The sequence below is a fragment of the Acaromyces ingoldii genome (assembly GCF_003144295.1).
Source record: "Acaromyces ingoldii strain MCA 4198 unplaced genomic scaffold FA10scaffold_5, whole genome shotgun sequence".
In the NCBI taxonomy this organism is placed as follows: domain Eukaryota; kingdom Fungi; phylum Basidiomycota; class Exobasidiomycetes; order Exobasidiales; family Cryptobasidiaceae; genus Acaromyces; species Acaromyces ingoldii.
In genome coordinates this window covers 195,002-216,169 of record NW_020290251.1, presented here as the reverse complement: position 1 = coordinate 216,169, position 21,168 = coordinate 195,002, and the positions used below count along the sequence as shown (strand labels likewise).

Below are 21,168 nucleotides of genomic sequence, written 5' to 3'. Positions count from 1 at the left end.
AATTCTACTACTCTCTTTGATCCCTCGAAAATGTCCAACAACTACAAGGTGGGTTTTCGTTCTAGCCTTGAGGCAAGCTGGTATGCACCCTGCTGAAGTTGCTGTGATGTCATTCAGGTCGCCGACATCTCGCTTGCCGCCTTCGGCCGCAAGGAGATTGAGATTGCCGAGGGTGAGATGCCCGGTCTCGTCGCCCTCCGGACCAAGTACGGCAACGAGAAGCCCCTCGCTGGAGCGCGTATCGCCGGATGCCTGCACATGACGATCCAGACGGCCGTCCTCATTGAGACGCTCGTTGCTCTCGGTGCCCAGGTCACCTGGTCCTCGTGCAACATCTACTCGACCCAGGACCACGCCGCTGCTGCCATTGCCGCCACTGGCGTCCCCGTCTACGCCTGGAAGGGCGAGACCGAGGAGGAGTACAACTGGTGCATCGAGCAGACGCTCAAGGCTTTCCCTGGCGGCGAGCCCCTCAACATGATCCTCGACGACGGTGGCGACCTCACCTGGCTCGTCCACCAGAAGCACCCCGAGCTGCTCGCCGGCATCAAGGGTGTCTCGGAGGAGACGACGACGGGTGTTCACCACCTCTACACGGCCATGAAGCGCGGCACGCTCAAGATGCCCGCCATCAACGTCAACGACTCGGTGACCAAGAGCAAGTTCGACAACTACTACGGCTGCCGCGAGTCGCTCGTCGACGGCATCAAGCGTGCCACCGACGTCATGCTCGGCGGCAAGATTGCCGTCGTTGCTGGCTTCGGTGACGTCGGCAAGGGCTGCGCCGAGTCGCTCCGTGGATACGGCGCCCGCGTCATTATCACCGAGGTCGACCCCATCAACGCCCTTCAGGCCGCCATGGCCGGCTACGAGGTGGACCTGATGGACGACGTGGCCCACAAGGCCAACATCTTCGTCACCACCACCGGCTGCCGCGACATTGTCACCGCTAAGCACTTCGAGGCCATGAAGGAGGACGCCATCGTGTGCAACATTGGCCACTTCGACATTGAGATTGACGTCGCCTGGCTCAACAAGAACGCCAAGGAGAAGGTCGAGGTCAAGCCCCAGGTGGACCGCTACACCATGGCCAACGGCCGCCACATCATCCTCCTCGCTGCCGGCCGTCTTGTCAACCTGGGCTGTGCTTCGGGACACCCCTCGATGATCATGTCGTTCTCCTTCTGCAACCAGACGCTGGCCCAGATTGAGCTCTGGAAGCACAACGATGGTCAGCAGAAGTACCAGACTGGCAAGGTCTACATGCTGCCCAAGTCTGCCGACGAGGAGGTCGCCCGCCTTCACCTCGACAAGGTCGCTGTCAAGCTGACGAAGCTGACCAAGGTCCAGGCCGACTACCTCGACCTCAACGCCGACGGCCCTTACAAGTCGGAGCACTACCGCTACTAAGCGTCGCTCCCGCTGCTCAAGCCCTTTCAACACTGGGCTGATTCCCGTCTAGACATCTGCATTCTCTTTCTCGTCCTGCCTTGAACACCACCAAAAAAAAAACAGTTGTGTCTCCTTTCTCTCTCGCTCTATCCATTGTATCACTAGCTTTCTCAACAAAGCCGTCAATTTGATTCAACCCAAAATCAATTCAGTCTGCGAACCCGTGTCGGCGTGAGTTTCGGTGGAGTTTGGACTTTTCCTCCTCTACCGCATCGTGGCCCGCGGAGACCGACGTCGCGTGAGGGGCGCGCACGCATGGGTGTGCAAATGAAGAAAGTCGATAGCCGAGTTCTCCATCTCTCTTTTCCTTCTTCATGGTCTTGCTCCTTCGGCGGCCTCTACTTTTCCATCTCCGACTACAAGCTGCCGCTGCGAGGCCCTCGACTGCCTCTTCTCTCTCCACCATAGCGCTTGCACGCACCTCGGTCCAGTCGGCCTTGCGCGCCAGGCTCGGCGATCAAAGCGTTATCGCCCGCCCGTTTAGCAGAAGCAGCCTTCACAACCACAACCATCATCATCACCACCAGAGCGACAAGATGGGTGCCGTCAGTCAGGGCAAGGTTGACACCACCCAGCGGGTGGCTACCCTCCGAGACTTGATGGACAAGCACGGCCTCGAAGCGTACGTCGTGCCCTCGGAGGATGCCCATGCGAGTGAATACCCCGCCGAGTCGGACCTTCGGCGAGGCTACATCAGCGGCTTTTCCGGCTCGGCCGGCTGCGCCGTCGTGGGCAAGAAGGAGGCGGCTCTTTTCACCGACGGACGATATTTCTTGCAGGCCGGCCAGCAGCTCCAGCCAGACGTCTGGAAGCTCATGAAGCAGGGCGAGGCCAACGTGCCGACCTGGCAGGAGTACCTCTCGAAGAACGTCGGACCAAAGTCAAAGATTGGCATGGACCCGACGCTGATCAGCGCAGAAGATGCGCGGTCCATCTCGGCAGACTTGGAGTCTGTCGGCTCTGAGCTTGTCGGTGTCGAGGAGAACCTCGTCGATCAGGTGTGGGGGAGCCAGCGCCCAAAACGACCCAGTGAGACAATCTTTGTCCTCGACGAAGCCATTGCAGGCAGGTCAGCCGCCGATAAGATCCAGGACGTGCGCAACGAAATCAAGGGCAAGGGCTCCCACCTCAAGGGCTACGTCGCCAACATGCTCGACGAGGTTGCCTGGCTCTTCAACCTTCGAGGCTCCGACGTGCCTTACAATCCCGTCTTTTTCGCCTACACCATCGTCCTCCTTGACAAGGTGCTCTTGTATGTCGATGCGACTGGACAGATGGACCAGAAGACGAGGGACTATGTCACATCAACGGGCGCCGAGATTCGGCCGTACGAAAACTTCTACTCCGATCTCAAAGCTATCGGTAATGAGGTGCTGGGACAAGACGACAAGGTGCTGATCGGCAAGAAGGCCTCCTTGGCCGTCCAAGAGGCCCTCGGTGGCGCATCAAAGGTCTTGATCGATCGATCGATCATTGTGGACCAGAAGAGCATCAAGAACAAGGTCGAGATCCAGGGCTTCCGTGACTCTCACATTCGAGACGGCGCAGCCTTGGCCAGCTTCTTTGCCTGGCTCGAGGAGCAGCTCGTTAGTGGCCAGAAGATCTCCGAGTCGCGAGCAGCAGATGAGCTGGAGAACTGCAGAAAGAAGCAAGACAAGTTCAGGGGCCCCAGCTTCACCACCATTTCGAGCACCGGCTCCAATGGCGCCATCATCCACTACTCGCCGAACCCGGCCGACTGTCCCGACATTGACCCCAAGCAGCTCTACCTCTGGTGAGTCACTCTTTCTCTCTTCGCAAGGAGATCTCTCAAAGCCAACCACTAACGCTGGCGATCGACAGCGACTCGGGCGCTCAGTTCACCGACGGCACGACGGATGTGACGCGGACGTGGCACTATGGAAAGCCGAAGGACGAAGAGATTCGCGCTTTCACCAGGGTACTCCAGGGTCACATTGCCATTGACCGAGCTGTGTTCCCGCAAGGAACAACGGGCTACCTGCTCGACCCTCTCGCCCGTCGACCCCTGTGGCAGGACGGTCTTGATTTCCGACATGGAACTGGACACGGCGTTGGCCACTTCCTCAACGTTCACGAGGGCCCTCAGGGCATTGGAACGCGAGCCGTCTTCAACGAGACATCGCTCAAGGAGGGCATGATCCTGTCCAACGAGCCAGGCTTCTACAAGGACGGTTCCTGGGGTATTCGGATCGAAAACCTCGTCGTGGTCAAGAAGGCGGAGACGAGGAACAACTTTGGCAACAAGGGCTACCTCGGCTTCGAGCATTTGACCCTCTGCCCTTACCAGATCAACCTGATCGACCAGAGCCTCCTCTATCAGGACGAGCGGGATTGGATCAACGCCTACCACGACGAGACGTACGAAAAGGTGGCGCCGTTGCTCGAGAAGATGGGTGACCGCAGAGGACTCGACTGGTTGAAGAGGCATTGCAGCGCGCGGGTGTAGTCAGGTCAGAGGATTCCTTTGTAAGTTTAACCGTTTCCCTTTTTCAAGAACGAGAGCATCAGCACCTGGTTTGCCCTTCGTGATCCTGGTTTGTGCGGCTGCGAGTCGTCATGGTAGTAAGGCTTTTCATCTCAGTAGAATCCTCTTTTTCCGGCCCACTCAAATAGAGTCTACTCAGCGCTTCTTCCACGCAAGAGTACGACGGGACAACTTGGGCTAGATTGATAAAATATTGTCGGGCAGCATAACTATCCACAACGGGCTTCTTGTGCCCGTCGAGGCTGAAGCGCTCGAGACATCCATCACTCCTATCACCTTTCTTGTACAATACCTTCTGAATGAATCAATTACTTCCGGTGTCTGTCACTGCGCGAAGAAGAATTTGGAGGCATGGAGGACAGCAAGCGGTCCTCAAGAACCCTCAGACGACCAGAGCAGCGGACCGACAAGAGTTTTACACATGTGAAATGCTCGATCGAATGCCGACTAAAAGTACAAGAGAAAAAATGAGAAATGGTCCATCATCGTCTAGCGCCCTTGCGATTCGCCCCAACCTTGGGCGCTCGCTGCTTGCGCTTCTCGCGCTGTAGCTCCTGCATCTTCTGCGCCTTCTCGCGGTTCTTGCCCTTGACGTTGACCTTGTCGTAGAAGTTCTCCGCCTTACGTTTGTTCGTCTTCATGCGCTCCGCCTTCTTTGGCTTCGCCGTCTCCTCTTCAACTTCTTCTTCCTCGGCCTTGCTGGCGGCTGTCGCGTCGCCAGAGCCAGGCGACGAGGCGCCCTTGAAAACGTCCTCCCACGCCAGGTCCTCCAGCTCGTCATTGTCATCGTCATCGCCATCATCGTCATCATCGTCGTCTTCGCTGTTGTCGTCTTCACTTCCTTCGGAGAACTCGGGCTCCTCTTCCACGTCGACATCGTCAGCCTTGGCGGCCGCATCGAAGTCCTCGGGTACACCACCGTCAACGTCTTCTCGGGTGAACTTGTTGACAACGGCAATCTGTCGCAGTGGCTGTTCCACGCCCTTGACCCTCTTCTTTCGCACGACCGTGTCCAAGGCCGAGGTGTCATCCACCTCTCCTTCGGCCACAGCCTTGCCCTTGCCCTTGACGTCTTTGGCTTTGGTATCTTGACCTTGAGCTGCAACCTCGGGCAGAGGAGGAGCAACGAAGTAGGGAATTTTGCCGCGGACCCAATCATTGAGAACCATCTTGGCGCACGTTTCATAGTCCGGCTCGCCGCCCTTGAGAAGCTTGCCCATGCGTCTGGCCAGCTGGCCGAGGAAGTCCTGGCTGTCGGTCCACAATTTGACCTCGTACGTCTGCTTGAGGTATTCGGGCTTGACTCGCGACATGAGGGCGGGTATATGCTCGGCAGGTGTCTCGAGATTCTCGACACGGACCACGCCCTTGAGCACGGTGCCTGTCTCGGAGTCGTTGGCACCGACGGGAACGATGCCGGGGCAGTCAACGAGGTAGATGCGCCGCATCAGGGTAATGTACTGCCACACTTTCGTCTCGCCGGGAATGGGCGCAACGTTGCACACCTTTTTCTTCTTGAGCGTGTTGATGATCGAAGACTTGCCCGTGTTGGGATAGCCAATGAAGCCGACCGAAATTTGCTTCTTGTCAGAGTGGAGAACAGAGAATTGGCGCAGCAGCTGGATCAGCGAACCCTTTCCGAAAGAGTTGTTGATCGATGCGTGGAAGGCCAATGTTGGGTACTCCTTGGAAAGAATCTTCACCCAGCGTGCCTGCAGCGCGAAAAAGACATGGGTCAGCCTAAATCGTCTGATAAAGAAGCGATGTCCCTCCCAGAACTACGAGGGTGGAAATTGGCAAAGATGCAATCCTTGTTCCACTCTCAACTCTTCCAAAAGTCCGACGCCAAAGGTCAACCCTCCCAGACCAACTGCCCCTCAATGGCGGGAGAAGGGCGAGAAGGTGGGTCTATTTGTTTTCCCTCCCGAAGAAGCAAAATCAAATTGACGATGAGGGCGACAAGCAATGGCGCCGTCGATCTTCCACGTTCGTAACAGTCCCGCCTCACGGTAGCAACAAGAGGCGGGCCTTGACAAGAATGTGGGGCCTATCACGAAGAAAGTGGAAGTTACAAAACTCACCGTGACCCAAGTTGGAACAAGGTCGACCTTGTTGAGGAGAAAGACTAAATGCTTGTGAGGTTTCTCGTCCCGAATGTGCTTTTCGACGCTCCTGCACCTTGTCCCCAGAGGGTCGCGAACGTCGAGGACGTGGATGACGACGTCGGAAGAGTCGATGACTTTGTACAGCTCACCCCAAATTCGTCGAGACTGGCCCTTGCTGTAGATCGGCTCACTACGACCTCTTGTGACTGGCATGGAGTAGATTTCATCCTGCAGCGAAGGCACGACGTCGTAGGCACTCGCCGACGATAGGTCGTTGGGGTCCCGCGCTCCAATTTCCGAGTCGGCGGAAACAAGACCGATCCCTGCAGCCCTCTCTGCAGCTGCTCTTTGCTTGTCTTCGGCAGCCTTTCCTGCCATCTCGCTGCTTTCGGCAAGCTCGGCAAAGCTTCCCATTGCCCCGTCCAGTCTTGGACGCTTGCGCTGGGCACCGGGCCCAAAGGTCTGGGAGAAGGGCTCGACCGTCGTGAGATCGGGTGACTTGCCCGTCTTTGCGTCTTGAATAAGCGACATAGGAAGCTTGTTTCTCCTCATGAGGACCGAGTAAGGGTCATTGACCTTGGAGCCGAGCGAGGTTCGAAAGTGGTCAAGAGCGTCCTGGGAGATGACACGTGTGTTGCCAAACCACCGCCGATCAGGCTGTACACGGCCGGGCTTGGCCTCGCTGCTTTGGAACTCGGCATTCTGGATGATGTTTCCGTCCTTGTCACGAATGGCCTTGCTGGCAATGCCGTTCTTTGCCAGGAGCTTGACCCTTTTGGCCTGCTTGGCATCTCGATAGAAGTTCTCGCCCCTGCAACACAGGAATCTTGTCAGACAGGCTGCTTCAGGCTGAATAAAGAACAAGCCCAATACACTCACTTGACGAACTTGATGCCCTTTCCGCCTCTCGAGGAGGTCGCCTTCTTGTCAGAACCGCCCTTGACCTTGAGACCCATCTTGATCTCGCAGCCTTTCTTTGCGGTCTGAAGAGGAAGAAGAAGAAGGCGTTCTCGGAAAGGAGGCAAAAAATTTCTAGGTGAAATCACGTGTTTATTTTCACGTGCCTGCCGGCCTCTGCTCCACACAACCCAGTTATCACCGCCTCGTCGGAATGGTCTTTGTCTTCATCCGCTCGCGCACTACTCCCCGGCTGCCGTGGCAACAATATGACATCTCTGGCGACGGGAGCTGCCAAAAAGCTCATAGAGCGGCATGCGAAGCAGTACGAACCTCAGGATCCTTTCTACGAGTTCTACACCAACAAGAACGGCAAGAAGAAGCGAAGGAAGCGTCCACCGCCACCCGGCCTGACGAAGAAGGAGGCGCAGCTGTTGCGAAAGGTCGCCAGGAGGGCTCACTACCTCGATAAGGGATTCTCCATCTGCGGCTTGCGATTTGGGTGGACTGCCATCATCGGCCTCATCCCCGGCGTCGGCGATGCCACGGACGCAGCCCTCAACTGGTTCCTTGTTGTTAAGCCAGCTCGAGACGGCGGCGAGCTTCCATCCTGGCTGGTGCGAAAAATGGTCTTCAACAACGCCGTCAGTGCTGGTGTGGGTCTCGTTCCCATCGCTGGCGACATCATGTTGGCTGTCTGGAAGGCCAATTCGAGAAACGTGAATCTGCTCGAAGAATATTTTCGCGTCCTCGGCGAGGAGCACATTGCCGCTGGAATGCAAGGTCTCACACCTGCACCACCGCCGCTTCCCGGACAAGAGCCTCAGGCGCACACTGAGTCATCGAGAGAAGCGCCCATTTCGGCGGCGAGGGAATCTTCGGAGGACGACGAGGATGCTCCCCAACTCAAAGCCCACCCGGCCCAACCGGCCGTTCAGAAGCTCGTCAAGGACCACTCGGCCACCAACGTGACCGCCTGAACAGCATCTCGTCTCCTTTGCTCTCTTTCTTTTTTGCTTGCTATCCTGTAGACGTTTGAATCAACGCGCGCACAAGTCATAAAACAAAGTCTCTTGTTACTAAAAATAGAATACCACGAGTCTCACACAAACGTCCAGCGCCTTCTTTGCATCGTTCCGTTTGTAGCGTGGGCGACGCCGCACTTGAGCTCGGGGCGCATCGTGGGCGTTCCTTCGATCGTCGAGAAGAATGCCACTGAAGACTCCGGAGGCTTGGTGTAGGATTTGCGAGAAATCTGACGTCAGCACTCGTCGCGAAATGGCGCGACAGTGATCAGCGTGGAGACGTTGTTTTGTCTGCTTCCCTCTTTTCCCGCGTGGCAAGATACCTGGTCCGTGCATATCATTTTAGAGCTCGCTGCATCTGACTTTCCACCCAGAGGCCAACGGCGGCGTCGAGAGGACGAGAAGGTCTCGAGGCGGTATCGCCGCTCTTGACATCTGTCGGAAGGTAGATGAGGGAATGAGAAAACAGCGGGGATGACATTGATGAGGGTAAACTCAACTCAGAAGCGATCACTGTCACGCAGAGCACGTCGGGGCGTACGAAAGCCCGACCAGCTCCGCCTGGTACGCGGCATCTTTCTCGTCGCCTTTTCCTGTATCTCTCTCTCTCTCCAGACTCTCATTGACTTCTCTCCTCTGTCAATTTTCAAAACATGCTTGCCCTGCGAATGATGCCGTTTGGAACCTGCACAAGTTCATGACAGACTGTAGATGGTCATTAAATGGCGTTGCTGGGGACACAGAGCCCGAATTTTGTTTTGGCCTGCTTGAATTTTTTTTTTGGGCCTGGAGGCGCGTCTTTTTGGATTAAGGCAGGGCCTATCTGGAGGCCAATCGACCCCCTTCCCCCCCTCGCTCCCATCTCCATCTTGGCTTTCAATCTCCATCACCACATCAACACTAGCAAGAGACCCTAACAGGACCTCCCACCCACCCACAAACAACAACAATGTCTGCCGCCAAGCCCGCATCGAAGAAGGCCAGCGCCAAGGGATCGTCTGGCATCAGCTATGAGGTGCGTTGCCGCTCCAAATGCGCTCGGAAGGGGAGGGGGGTGTGGGTCCCTGTTGACGGATTTCGGTTCGGGGCTCGGTTGCAAGAAAGTCAACTGGACATGGCATGCTTCTGACCGCCCCATGTTATGGATGGGGTACCAGGCTATGCCAGTGGACCGCTTTCTCGGCGCTGCAAGCCCCGTGCCGTCGTCGTCGCCATCAAAACGCGTTTCGCGATTTTTTTGAGACGGCGTTCTGGTGGGGTCGATTTACTTTGCTCTGGGTTGGCCCCGTCACGCAAGCATTCTACATGCCTATGCACCTGGGCATTAGTTGCGGTGCATTCTCCCCTTCGATACGTCAATTGGTGCAACCTCAAGGGACGCTTGCCCTGATGGTTGTTGCCCGTTTCGCGTCGCGACTGTCAACAGGGATGGGGAGAATGTGGCGAGGTCGTCTCAGGCGACGCGCCCGCGCGAGTTTGCGTTTCCGGACCAAGCCCCCTTGAAGCTTTTATGTTTCCTCCTCATCGCTACCATGGCTAGACACTGACCGTGACACTTTTCTCCTATTTCCTTCCCATCATCGTTATCGCCTGTCGCTATCGCCACGTCGACAAATCGCGTCAACAATTTCCTTTCTTATTTAAATTACTCGTCGGGATCGCCTCAAAACCAAAACAGGCCATGATCAAGGAGGCCATCCTTGCCCACCCCGAGGAGAAGACTGGTCTCGGCAGGCCCACGATCAAGAAGTACATCCACCAGAAGCACCCCGAGACGAGCAAGATGCCCGAGGCTGCCTTCAACAACCACGTCTCCAAGGCCATTACGCGTGGCCACGAGAAGAAGACGTTTGTCCTGCCAAAGGGCATCAGCGGCAGGGTCAAGCTGGCCCCCGACGCGAAGAAGGCTGCCGTCAAGAAGCCCGCCGTCAAGAAGGCTGCTGCTACCAAGACGGCCAAGCCCGCTGCTGCCAAGAAGGCTACGACGACCAAGAAGACGGCCACCAAGAAGGTTAGTCATCCAGCTTCACCGTGACAAATTTTCAATAGTTCTTCTTCATTGACCCCTATCGTCCCCCCTCTTTAGGCCGCTCCCAAGAAGAAGACGACGTCGAGCACCGCGGCCAAGGCTAAGAAGCCAGCTGCCAAGAAGACGGCAACGACCAAGAAGGTAGGTTGCAGTTTGACGCGTGCCATGGTCGATGAGTTCAGCCGTTTGACTTTTGAGGCGGCTGTCTCTTACCATTCTCCTTTCCCCCACTCCTTTCTGCGCATGTAGCTGACTTCAAGGCCTGCATTGGCACCCATCGCACAGGCGGCACCCAAGAAGAAGGCAGCCCCCAAGAAGGCATAAATGCGACGTCCTGCGTCTACATTTGGGCTTTCTCTTCTCTTCTTTCCATGTACAAACATGTACCGCTCGACACACACCTCTACCCTATGGTCAAGATTCTCCTCGTCTTTCGCCGCTCTCTCCTCTATTGCACCGCCGCCGGTGTCACCCTCCGCAATCCAGTGGAGGGTGAAATTTCCCTCGCGCCGATCTGCTCTAAGGGGGAGTCGGTTATATTCTACCCGATTTTTGCATAGGCTTCCCATGAACACCATCCACCTCTAGCTCCTTTGTTCCGTCCTCCTACTCCTTCTTTCCAGTGGTGGCGCCACACACACAACTTGTATTACCAAATTTTAACCTTTGCTTCTCTCCAACATTTGTGATTTGGGTTTGGTAGCTCCGACTCCTACGGATGAAGGAAGCGCTGCAGAAATGATGGCGGAGTTGAAAACGAGGCCAACTTTGAACATTTCGACGCGCGTGGGCCACGCGCGCGGCCGGCCTCTGTTGCTCTCCACTACTACTACTACTATCACAAGCTAGGTAGCGAGGAATTGACAATATCTAGCCATGTCAACGGTCTCCTCTTCGCAGCAGACGTCTTCTCCCGCTAGGCCAAAGGCGCTACTGCGTCGATTGACGAGCAGCAACAAGCATGCAAAGTCTTCTTCCTCTTCGTCGACATTCTCCTCTTCGAGGTGAGTCGCTTCTCGCCGTCGTTTCGATGCGAGAAGAAAGGAAGCTGATTAGAGAGCGAGGCATTGCCCATCGTGCGCCCTGCCGCTCAGCCACTCGTCCGCGGCACCCGCTGTCACCTACCGCGCACCTCCCACCAAGTCCACCACTGCAACGACGGCGGCGGCGGCGCCCAGTGCAAATGGCCCAGACCTGTCGAACCTGCCGCTGCCGCTGCCGACGCTCGTCGTCGGCTCCGCCCTCGTCTTTGTTTTCGCCCTCGTCTCGCGGGCTTTCTATACCTTCTCGACGAGCTTGCTTCGCGCCATCGTCCTCGTACTGACGCTCGCCATCGGCGTCGTCCTGCTGGGTGGGTGGGAGAAGCGCGCCAAGCCTGCTGGCTCAGGTGCGTCCCAAGGCCGAGGAGTACCTACTCAGGGATGGGGAGCGGCAGGGCCAGGCGCAGGAGCAGGAGCAGCACCACCGCCACTGGCACCACCGCCACTGATCAACGGCAACCTCGTCTCGCCCTATTCGTACGCTTCGCGGCGCGCTTACTCTTCTTATTGACGGGGACCATTGTCTCAAAAAGAGAGAGAGAGAGAGAGAGATCTCACAACAAGCAAATCTTCCACAGAAATGTACCAGTAACAAAAATTGTAATAATATACATGTGCTGACAGACCTGGCGACTGGCAATGGACCCCTGGCAAATTCTCGCTCACCTCTTTGACGCTCCCAGCCAGCTCTTCAGCCTCTCCAGGGGTGGTGGCGGCGATGAAGAGTCATGGCGGGCAGGGTCCTCGACGCTATCTTCTTCGACAAGCGTGCCTGGCTCAGTGACCCTCTTCCACGAATGGCGAGGAACGACGCCAAGGAGCTCGACCATTTCCCGAACGTACAGCCTGCGCCCTCGGAACAAGACGTGTGCGGTCCAACCCAGACGAGCACCAAAGGAGTCATCGCGGCTGAGTTTGGACTCGACCGAGGCTCGCTCTTCGGTCGTGACCCAGCCGTCTCCCACTTTGCCACGGCTTGAGGCGACCTTGGACCGCAGCCGGTCACCCTCGTTGCTGGCCAGCGACTCGAGCATCTCCGCATACTCGTTTGCCGCACGCTGAGAGAAGCTGAGCGACTGCGACTGCGACTGCGACTGCGACTGGGCGTGCGTTGTGGCCCACTTGTCGAGCTGATTGGCGAGGACGAGCATCTCCTTGACAGGTTTGGCCACACCTAGCAGCACCTCGTTCCCGTGACCCTGCCTTCCGTGACGAGCTCCCTCGAACAGATGCAAGGTCAGACCTGCGCCCACGACACCGGCGCTTCTCCGCGTCTCGTATGGCCTTGTAAGGGAGCGGATCAGACCGGACAGCAAGGCCTCCTCACGCGCTGCCAACATGGCGGACGTGGAGGTAGCTTGGCCCTCCTCGAGCGGGTTGCTGAGGTTGAAGGTGGGACCGCCCGCACCTATGCCGCCTCCGTAGCTCTGCGGTGTCTGTGCCATGCGCTTCGGGTGCATCGAAGCGTTGCGGGACTGGTGGATCCGAGGCTGAGACATGAGCACATCAGATTCGAGGCGAGAGACAATCTTGTCGAGGTGGTAGTCGCAGCTTGCGCCCAGCTCTGAAGCCGTCGTCGAGATAGTCTCCAGGGCGACGGCATGCATTGCTGACGAGAGCGAGTTGGCACTTGTCTCCCGCTCTCCGATGGTAAGGGACGCGACATTCGGCAAAGGCGGTAGTTTGCTCGAGTCCCCGAGGGAGAGTGCCTCCTTCACGTAAGCTTCGTTGGCTGTGCGACGCCGAGGCGACATGGCTTTGCCGAAGAGGGGAGTGAGAAGGTGGGCAGCCAGGGCATGGGAATAGCAGCGAGGCAGCGGAATGCCAGACTCGACGTCATGTTCGAGTCCACTACATGCTTGTCAGCCTACAGTGCAGATAGGCGGAGATCCCATACAATTCCAGTTTAAAAGAGGCACTCACCAGAAGACGAATGTCTCATCTTGACACCATGTCTCGAGATCAGCGATCAGCTGGGCGCCGGCGAGAGTGTCCAATTCGACCAGCGTGGAAGTGCCGCACTGCTTGCAACCTCTTCGCCAGCCAGGTTGGGCCAGGCCTCTTTGCGACCGCCTTAGCGACGCCACTGCCACGTCCTGAATCGAGGGCGAGACGATGTCGATGGGCGCCTGAAAGGAGCATCCTGGTTGCGGGCAGGCGATGATAAGGGCCTTTGGCAGTCGGTCATCAGAGTGAAACACGGATGTTGGCAGCGATGATGAGCAGGTAGAAAAGGCAGAGGTGGTAGAGATTGCATCTGTAGCGTAAAAGGGAGTGCCAGTCAAGCGTTCCCAGTTCGACTCCGCCACCAGTCCCTCCTCGATGCCTGTCCCATTACGCAGCCGACAAGTTGTGGTGTCGAAGTGTGTTGCGACAAGACTCAAGGGAAAGACCCAGTCGTCCAGCGCATTCATGCGGGACCCGTTCGAAAGGCTCTCTCCTGGTTCCAATGACCAAGCCACCTGTCCGATCGTAGCAGCCCAAGCGATGCAGACATCCAATGGAGGGAGGTACGAAGCAGGTAGCACCCGCGCTGAGCTGGTGTCCTTGTCGTCAGGCGCCGGCACATCGGCGACAGCACGTTCGGTCACCTCGGGAAGGACGCGGTGTACAAAGAGCTGAAGGCGGATCACGGCCTGATAGAGGTAGGCGTGCCAGATGTGGTCCTTGCGTCGCGAGACAGAGAGTGGGCCCTGGGGATCGATGGATGAGTGCGGTGGCGGCGCCTCTTCTACCTCATCGTACGCCGGCGGCCCTTCGTCTGGATCAAAGTCACTCCCGTCTGCGTCATCTGACGACGACCGGTCACGCCCATATTGCTGCTGGTGGTGCTTGGGGTATTGATGGGTTTGACAATCCTGGCGCGGAGACAGTACGCGGCGACGAAGCTTGGCGCAGAGGAGGAGCAGGCAGGCCAGTTCTGCCAGGTCCTTGGAGCCTGGGAGGGCAGCCTCCTGCAGCAGCGCGCGTCCGCGCTGCGCCGGCGACTGGATCTGATGCTGGAGCGATTGCTGGGCGCGGCTGAGCTTCCGACGAAGCGAGCTGGCGGACCTCGTCATGATGTGGCTCGACTCGGCTTCGCCATTAGTCGCCGCTCCTCGCATGCCTGTCGGTGGCTTGTCGTGAGGCACTTTTTCCCAATAGAAGTGTAATTTCAGTGGAGGAGAGAGACACTGTAACAGTCTGGCGCCTCCTACTTTCGCTATTTCAATAAAGATCGTCTGCATCTCATCCTTTTGGCACGCTCCCCCACCCCTCTTAGCTATCGTCACCCGTGCACGCGCAGGCAACATGTCGTTCAACGACTTGGAAAGGGGAAACTCGCCTCCACCGTCGGCGGGCCTGCAAGGTCAGTCGCACCTCTCCAATCCGTCTTCCTCGCAACGCTCCTCGCGGGGTTCCAGCAGGGGGCCCCTGCCCCTATACCATGCCCCGCCGTCCTCCAAGCGACCAATGGCTGACCCACCGAGCGATGCAGAATTCAAGAAGCTGGCCGACCGCATTGGCATCCAGCTCTTCAAGCTGCAGTCCAACGTCGCAGGCATCGAAAAGCTCGTCGACCTGCAGGAAAAGGCCCTCAGGACCAGCAGCGACGACACAAAGGCCAGTCGCGACTGGACCAAGCAAGTGTGAGAAACCTGCTTGCCCTCCTCTGATGAATCTTTCAAATGATCGGGAATGGCAGACTGACCAGCCACAATCGCAGGCACGATCTGACGGAGACGACACGGGCTTTGGTCAAGGATCTCTCAACATCAATCAAGACGCTTTCGACGACCTACCCTCCATCCTCTTCGACGCTCAACTCAGCAGACAAATTCACTGCCTCGCGACTGCAACGCGACTTTGAGACAGCCCTCAATCGCTTTGCCCATGTACAGCGGCGTGGCGCAGAGGTGGGCAGGACCGCTCTGCAGGGCGCGAGGGAAGAGCGAGAGAGAAGAGCGAGGAGTGCCGCGGCCTCGTCTGACGAGAACCAAGTGTGGGTGCTCATCTCTTCTGGCAAGAGGTGCTTCAAGACGCCTGATAATCCTTCCCTACAGTGCGATCGATGAGGACAGATCAGCGGGTACACAAGAAGAGCAGCAACAACAACAACAGCACCTTCTGGAGAGACAACAGCAGGCAGACGCCGGTCCTTCCTTGGCCGAGATCGAATTTCAAGAGACGCTCATCGCCGAGCGGGAAGCCGAGATTCGAGAAATTGAAGGGGGCATTCACGAGCTTAACGAGATCTTCCGAGACCTGGGCCACATCGTCCAGGAGCAGGGCGGCATGATTGGTGCGTACCACGCAGAATTGCAAAGGAATAGCAAGCTGACGGCTGAGCTGCCCTCTAGACAACATCGAGTACAATGTCTCGACCATCGCTACCAACACGGGCGCAGCAGATCGCGAACTTGTCTCGGCCCACGAGTACCAGCGGAAGGCAGGGCGACGAGCTGCTTGCCTTCTCCTCATCGTCGGTTTCGTCATCGCTGTTGTCCTTCTGGCCGTGAGTGCTCTCTCTGACCTGAGTAGTCTACATGAGCCTGACGCGGAATCTACATCATCCACACAGGTGCTCAATTGATAAACTCCATCCCCTTTCTCGTGGCGGACATTGTATGGTATGATTGCTCTAATTGGAAATGGTTGCTATTTTACAGTAATGAAGGTATGGCGGCAAGCGCAAGGGTCGCAAATACAGTAGCAAGCGCAGTCGGCCTCCAGGAGGCGAGGGAACTGGAGCGTGAAGGGTAGAAATACTGGGAGTCTGGGTCTGCATCTCTGTGAAGTTTAAGGGAGGTCAACAACCACAAACGAAGTGAAGCGTCAGAACCGCATAGCTCACCCGACTCCCTGGGGCTCCTCTTCGCCCAAGACGTTTGTGTAAAACAGTCTTTCGATGCCGGCCTTGGACATGAACATGCCCAGCCCGTCGTGCGAGACATTCTTGATGTAGTCGACGGTGTGGATGTTTGCCGTGACAGCGGCGATGGAGTCGTCGTTGACAACATCAGCGAGATGGCGCATATAGTTGCGGCCTCTCTCCAGGTGCGTGAGGCCCTGCGTCACGGCCTCGCACCTCGTGTCGCCCTTGCCATGGTCGGCTGTCCCGAACAGGTAGTGCACGAGGCGCTGCTCCGAGTACCGTTTCCGAACGTCTGTCACGTCATTTTGCTGGTCGAGGCTCTCGCGCACAAAGTCGGACAGGTACCGCTGCTCGTAGACGCCCAGGCCGTACTTCCACTGGTCGTACGTCTCGGAGCAGTTTTCGACGCTGTTTGGCCGTGATGGCGTCAGGTAGGCAAAGGACCCAGGGTTTGCCACGACGAAATGGACGGGGAGGCGGCCGCTGGGTACGGCGCCCAACAGGGCATACCGCTGGGCCATTTGCGCACCCATCGAATGCCCTGCGACAATGATTGTCTCCATCTTGGGAAAGGTGTCCCGATCAGCAAAGTGGCGAATGACGCCGTCGATGGCTTCAAACGACGAGACATTGTCGGAAGCGCCAGATGGCAGGATGGAGTCTCCGCCGTTGGCCCACTCGCTGCCGGGCCACACCAGGGGACCCGCCGTCGAAGAGCCAGCATCGAGGTCCGTGTAGGCGCCCTCGTCGTCCTCGTTGAGGAACCAGGGCGCAAAGATGAGCGTCTCGTACCGCTTCAGCTTTGTGCGCTTCTTGGACTTGCTCTTGCTCGCCGTGTTTGTGCGTGTGGCATTGTACAGTGCCTCGGTCGTTTGGTCAAAGTAGAGCCAGGCATCACGGCCCTGCCCGTGGAGCTGTATCACGACTCGCTTGATCTTCTCGGGGTCAAAGTCTGTCGTCTGAAATGCAAACAGGCCCGCCGTCTCCTCATCCGAGTCGTCGTCCTGGGAACGAGCGGAGGAAGAGATCGGGATCGGGAGCGTCACGCGCGTTCGGTTTTTTGTGTCCTCCGGTACATCGGCGGAGTTGAAGCAGGCGGCGAATCGGAGCAAGCCGATGGCAATGACGATAGTGAAAAAGAGTGTGGGCGTCGGCATGACGATGTGTTGGCTGCGACGAGGCGCAAGGGAAGGAACCGGGGGGGTGAACACTGTGCGGTCAGAGATGAGAAGAGGGAAAAGGGAGGGAGGGGGAGGAGTTTTGGACAGGCGATTGGGGAGACAACGTTGGAGACAAATGCCAAGAAAAATTCGGCTCGTCGTGCAGGAGCACTCTACTGCTAAAAAGAAATCGCGATTTGCAACGCATACCCTTCCACGCAGTGGCAAAGGCCCGCCTGTCAAGGTGCTTCGCAAGATCCATCAGGGGTTCCTGTCAGAAAGAAAACCTTCTGTTGTAGTGCTCCGTGACTGTTCATTGCTTCTAACCTGCTTCTGTGGAGGGATGAGGTGCTCGAGAGAACGGTGGATATCAGGGTCTCGAACTTTAGTGTCCTTGATGGTACCGATGAAGTCCTGCGAACCAGACAGAGAGTGAAGACAGGTCAATGTGATTGATGGGAGAATCAGGTTGTAGTACGGTACTGGTGATCTGAATGTTGAGAATGAAAACAGTTGAGTGAGGATGTATCATGATGTAGCAGGCAAGGAAAGGGACGAGACGAGCGTCGACGTCCAGACAAGGGAGTGAGAAGAAGATTACGGAGTGATTGTCGCAAGGCAATGCAAGCGACCACTAAAATTTGCGAAGGGTCGTTGGCGCCATCCCATCAGCGATGCCCTTCTTCGGGACTTGGATGTAGAGCACGTTGCCGTCAAATTGTGCGCGTGTACCTCTGAGGTTGACGTCGGAGCCAAAGGTGACGCGCCTTTCGAAATGGCCGCCCTGTTCCTCGTCCCACTTGTCGGCCACGATAAGGAGCTGACGATGGTGCTGCGTGGCCAATGTGATTGCCTCAAGCTCGAAGCCGGGCAGCGTCGTCTTGAGCATGTAGTGATGAGGATACGTCTCAATGGACAGATCCGTGCTCGACGGCGCAGGCCGGGGATCCAAGAAGGGCAAGGACGGAGGCGAAAAGGGAGACACTTCGTAGTCTGAGCTCGACGAGGGCGCCATCTGAGATGCACTGCGCGTCAAGCCCTGAGCTGCGTGAGCCGGCGGCCTTGGAGGCTCGATTGACGAAGGCGACGTGGCCGAGTGAACCTGAGTCTGAGTCTGCGTCTGCGTCTGCGTCTGGCCCTGCGACACTGTAGTCGTTGTCGTCGTTGTCGTCAAGGTCGTGAAAGTGGTCATCGTCGTCGTCGACGACGGGCCCTCTGTGGTCTGCGAGACACGCGGTGGCGCACTCGAGGGTATCAGGATGCTTGAGGGTTCCGCCGAAAAGGCCGGCGAGGAGACACCTCCGGTGCTGTACTCCAGCGTAGGTTTCAGACCGCCTCCAAACCCCGCATGGGCATCGCCGGCATCAATGGCCTGACCATTGTGCGTCGGCGAGGGCTCTGGGCCAAGGCTCAGACTCTGGGTCGAATTGCGACTGCTTGGCCATCTTTCGCGGTCGCCATCGCCTGCAAGAGCACTGGAGGACGAGTAGCTCGTATGGGCTTCAGGATGGACAAAGGGAGCGTGCGTTGCTCCTAGCATCCTTGAACGGCCATTTGCGACTTTTGAGGGTTTCGAGGATTGATCAAAGGTCGAGAAGCTCGCGTGCCTTCTGGCGAAGCCAGGAAGCTGATTAAGGCCGTTTTCGTACGAAGAGGACCCAGCGTGGTGATCACCTGTACCAGATGAGTTTGTGCAGTTTTTGGCAAAAGCGTCGCGAGCATTGACTCCATGGCCGTTGTCCGACGCTACTGCTCTCGGCGAAGAAGGAGAGGGCCCAGACTCGGAGCCGCCCAGAGACGATGCGATGGAGAGAGACGAGGAGAGATGCCGATGGAGAGGGGCAAAGGCAGCGCGGCTGCCACTGGTGAAGGCGCCATAGCTGTCCAATTGGTCGTTGGACGAAGAACCGGTGGACGCGGCGTAGGTGGACACTGCAGTGGGACCGGGCAGAGAAAAGGACGACAGGGTGCTAGCCTGGCTTGTATTGGAAAACCTGCGGTCAGCGGGGACATGCCCACGGTAAAGATGGCTGTCTGCGCTTCCTGCAGCGCCGCCACCCATTTGAGCAGATCCCACGTTCAGCTTGTGGGCAAGCTCCTCGCTCGAGGCGTAGAAGGGGTCGTGCGAGGGCAGCAGCGACCGCCATGAATCAGGGCTGGCCACCGGAGGAATAATGGATGACGATGACGATTGCGCCTGTGGACCACCGACCGACGCAAAAGCTTGGCTTACCGAGCTGCCACTTTCGCCGCTGTCACTCTCCCCAGGCGATCTGGGCGCTGGTTGCATATTCCAAAGGCTGTTGGGGAAGGGGTATGAGGGTGAAGCGGCTTGCGGAGTGTGAATCGAAGGAGGGGAAAGCGTGCCCCGTTCTTGTCGAGTCGTCTCTCCAGCGACAGCGTTGCTCTGTGTTGCACCAGCACCATTGCCACTGGCCGCCGGCGTTTGGACAGCCGATGACCGTGTCGAGGTCGATGACGGTGGGGACGGCTTGGCCGTTGCATCCGTCTGGCCCCCACTCGATGGCATGCGAAACGGACCTCCTGGCCGTTTTGAACGAAGCGTCGAGGCTGTTGAATTAGAGTAATCCTGCTCCCGATCTTGCTGCTCATCATCCATTGTCCTTGCTGCCTCCATGAGCGCCACATTCGCCGATTCTAGTATGTCGCTCCTCTGGGCGTAATCTACGATTGGAGGCGAGGAGGAGGGATGGCGATGATACAAATCTTGTTGCTGTTGTTGTTGTTGTTGCTGACTTTGGCGTTCCCGAGATGGTTGCTGCTGCTGCTGCTGGGCTGGAGCCCAACTTGGGTTGAGATGCGCCGACTCAGGCGTACGGACCTCGCTGGCAGAACTGCTCCCAGTGGAAGATGTCGAGAGGCGTGGAGCGTCCATCAAGGCAATAGAACCACCGTCGACCTCGGCGTCGTCCGACGTGGGAGAAGGACTCTCTGCAATATTCCGACTTCCACGAGGTGAGGCCCTGACGACGTTGACCGGACGGACAGACTTGGCGTTGTTGTTGTGGTACAAGTATTTGTCGGGGCTAAAAGACGACGATGATGATGTCGCCACCTTTGACATATCTGATGACGTTGCCTTGGCCAGCGTAGCATAGTTTGCAGCCTGTTGCAGAGCCTCGTAGCCTGACAGTGCACCTGGAGCCATACCTGTGGATGTCTGAGAAGCGATGCTATCCTCTTGAATCCCCTTAGACCAGGGCCATGGGGTGGATGAGGAAGACGAGTCGTCAACACCGAGTCTCGATCCATCCTCGTACGCCCTTCTCGCTTCGGGCCTCAATGTCGTGGTCGTCGCGGTGTTTGCAGCCGGTGTGACTACGTTCGAAGGACCTGTCCCAGGTGCGTGGCAAGTCGATGGTGGCGATGTAGACGAAGTGGCGAGCTGATGCATCTCGTTCGGTGACGAAGAGGCGTGGTTTCGCAACCGCCCAAGATCGTCGGCTACCAATGGTCGACGACTGTCTAGCTGCGCCTCCATGTCGCCTGCACACAGAGTCAGCGCCTACTCGATCTCACTTGTCCCAAAGAGGCCGATTACCACCACTCGCCTACCCAGGCCAATGACGTCCGAAACAAATACTCACCGACAGAGTTTTAAGGGCCTGCACGCCCACGTACCTCCGCGTACGTACTCTCGAGAGAGACTGATGGGATGGGGAGCGGCGAGGTGCGGCGAAATTGCCTCTGACGAGGAGTGAGGGGTGAAGAGGTGGACAAGAGAGGGAGAAAAAATAGAGGCACAATAATGGCGTGTCGTCGTCCGTCGGTTCAACCTTGAAGTTTGCCCATACACCTTGCGGGGACGATGGTGCTGACAATGATCTGTGGCTGTCAAGAAGCAGAAGCAGAGGCGAGGCGAGAGTCGCACAGGGGGGGAAAGCCACAAAAAAGATCCACGAATGGTCGGCGACTCGACGCGAGCGGCGGGAGGTCCTTGACCGGTCGAGGATGACTGACGTGACGCCTTGCGAGCGGAGTTGGGACCGCTCAGAGACCAATTATTCCCTTTTTGTTTTTACTTTTGATCTCGTCGTCGCTCCGACGTATCCGTCGGTGGATGTCGGTGAGATCCTTT

At 57.4% G+C, this 21,168-nt stretch overlaps 10 protein-coding genes across 10 annotated transcripts; 6 read left to right on the top strand and 4 right to left on the bottom strand.

The window, feature by feature from the left end:
* Positions 1-10: 10 nt before the first annotated feature.
* Positions 11-1,584, top strand: FA10DRAFT_254114 (S-adenosyl-L-homocysteine hydrolase). The gene is made up of 2 exons (XM_025519718.1): positions 11-48; positions 118-1,584. The coding sequence occupies exons 1-2, from the start codon at positions 31-33 to the stop codon at positions 1,408-1,410; spliced, it is 1,311 nt and encodes a 436-aa protein (XP_025375315.1). The 5' UTR covers positions 11-30; the 3' UTR covers positions 1,411-1,584.
* Positions 1,585-1,766: 182 nt separating this feature from the next.
* Positions 1,767-4,280, top strand: FA10DRAFT_268339 (putative aminopeptidase P, cytoplasmic; the record flags this gene model as incomplete). Its single annotated transcript, XM_025522287.1, has 2 exons — positions 1,767-3,226; positions 3,295-4,280. The coding sequence occupies 2 exons, from the start codon at positions 1,767-1,769 to the stop codon at positions 3,917-3,919; spliced, it is 2,085 nt and encodes a 694-aa protein (XP_025375314.1). The 3' UTR covers positions 3,920-4,280.
* Positions 4,281-4,440: 160 nt separating this feature from the next.
* On the bottom strand, positions 4,441-7,019 carry FA10DRAFT_233243 (NGP1NT-domain-containing protein; the record flags this gene model as incomplete). Its single annotated transcript, XM_025518940.1, has 3 exons — positions 4,441-5,670; positions 6,040-6,874; positions 6,952-7,019. 3 exons carry the CDS (start codon positions 7,017-7,019, stop codon positions 4,441-4,443), a joined length of 2,133 nt encoding a protein of 710 aa, XP_025375313.1.
* Positions 7,020-7,205: 186 nt separating this feature from the next.
* Positions 7,206-8,074, top strand: FA10DRAFT_268337 (hypothetical protein). The gene has a single exon (XM_025522286.1). It carries the CDS (start codon positions 7,230-7,232, stop codon positions 7,938-7,940), a length of 711 nt encoding a protein of 236 aa, XP_025375312.1. The 5' UTR covers positions 7,206-7,229; the 3' UTR covers positions 7,941-8,074.
* A 795-nt stretch (positions 8,075-8,869) lies between these two features.
* FA10DRAFT_275839 (hypothetical protein) lies at positions 8,870-10,743 on the top strand. Its single transcript, XM_025523287.1, has 4 exons — positions 8,870-9,000; positions 9,664-9,996; positions 10,072-10,155; positions 10,300-10,743. Exons 1-4 carry the CDS (start codon positions 8,935-8,937, stop codon positions 10,336-10,338), a joined length of 522 nt encoding a protein of 173 aa, XP_025375311.1. The 5' UTR covers positions 8,870-8,934; the 3' UTR covers positions 10,339-10,743.
* A 77-nt stretch (positions 10,744-10,820) lies between these two features.
* Positions 10,821-11,565, top strand: FA10DRAFT_303108 (hypothetical protein; the record flags this gene model as incomplete). The annotated part of the gene is made up of 2 exons (XM_025525203.1): positions 10,821-11,018; positions 11,109-11,565. The coding sequence occupies exons 1-2, from the start codon at positions 10,891-10,893 to the stop codon at positions 11,563-11,565; spliced, it is 585 nt and encodes a 194-aa protein (XP_025375310.1). The 5' UTR covers positions 10,821-10,890.
* A 55-nt stretch (positions 11,566-11,620) lies between these two features.
* On the bottom strand, positions 11,621-14,207 carry FA10DRAFT_268332 (hypothetical protein). The gene is made up of 2 exons (XM_025522285.1): positions 12,978-14,207; positions 11,621-12,905 (listed from the first exon to the last, which is right to left on the bottom strand). The coding sequence occupies exons 1-2, from the start codon at positions 14,156-14,158 to the stop codon at positions 11,717-11,719; spliced, it is 2,370 nt and encodes a 789-aa protein (XP_025375309.1). The 5' UTR covers positions 14,159-14,207; the 3' UTR covers positions 11,621-11,716.
* Positions 14,208-14,285: 78 nt separating this feature from the next.
* Positions 14,286-15,697, top strand: FA10DRAFT_268331 (t-SNARE). Its single transcript, XM_025522284.1, has 5 exons — positions 14,286-14,683; positions 14,761-15,036; positions 15,098-15,336; positions 15,395-15,549; positions 15,616-15,697. The coding sequence occupies exons 1-5, from the start codon at positions 14,346-14,348 to the stop codon at positions 15,625-15,627; spliced, it is 1,020 nt and encodes a 339-aa protein (XP_025375308.1). The 5' UTR covers positions 14,286-14,345; the 3' UTR covers positions 15,628-15,697.
* FA10DRAFT_268330 (hypothetical protein) lies at positions 15,648-17,107 on the bottom strand. The gene is made up of 3 exons (XM_025522283.1): positions 16,986-17,107; positions 15,889-16,913; positions 15,648-15,824 (listed from the first exon to the last, which is right to left on the bottom strand). The coding sequence occupies exons 1-3, from the start codon at positions 17,064-17,066 to the stop codon at positions 15,698-15,700; spliced, it is 1,233 nt and encodes a 410-aa protein (XP_025375307.1). The 5' UTR covers positions 17,067-17,107; the 3' UTR covers positions 15,648-15,697.
* A 497-nt stretch (positions 17,108-17,604) lies between these two features.
* On the bottom strand, positions 17,605-20,838 carry FA10DRAFT_154716 (hypothetical protein). The gene is made up of 2 exons (XM_025518121.1): positions 20,642-20,838; positions 17,605-20,576 (listed from the first exon to the last, which is right to left on the bottom strand). The coding sequence occupies exon 2, from the start codon at positions 20,569-20,571 to the stop codon at positions 17,704-17,706; it is 2,868 nt and encodes a 955-aa protein (XP_025375306.1). The 5' UTR covers positions 20,572-20,576; positions 20,642-20,838; the 3' UTR covers positions 17,605-17,703.
* Between the last annotated feature and the right edge of the window lie 330 nt (positions 20,839-21,168).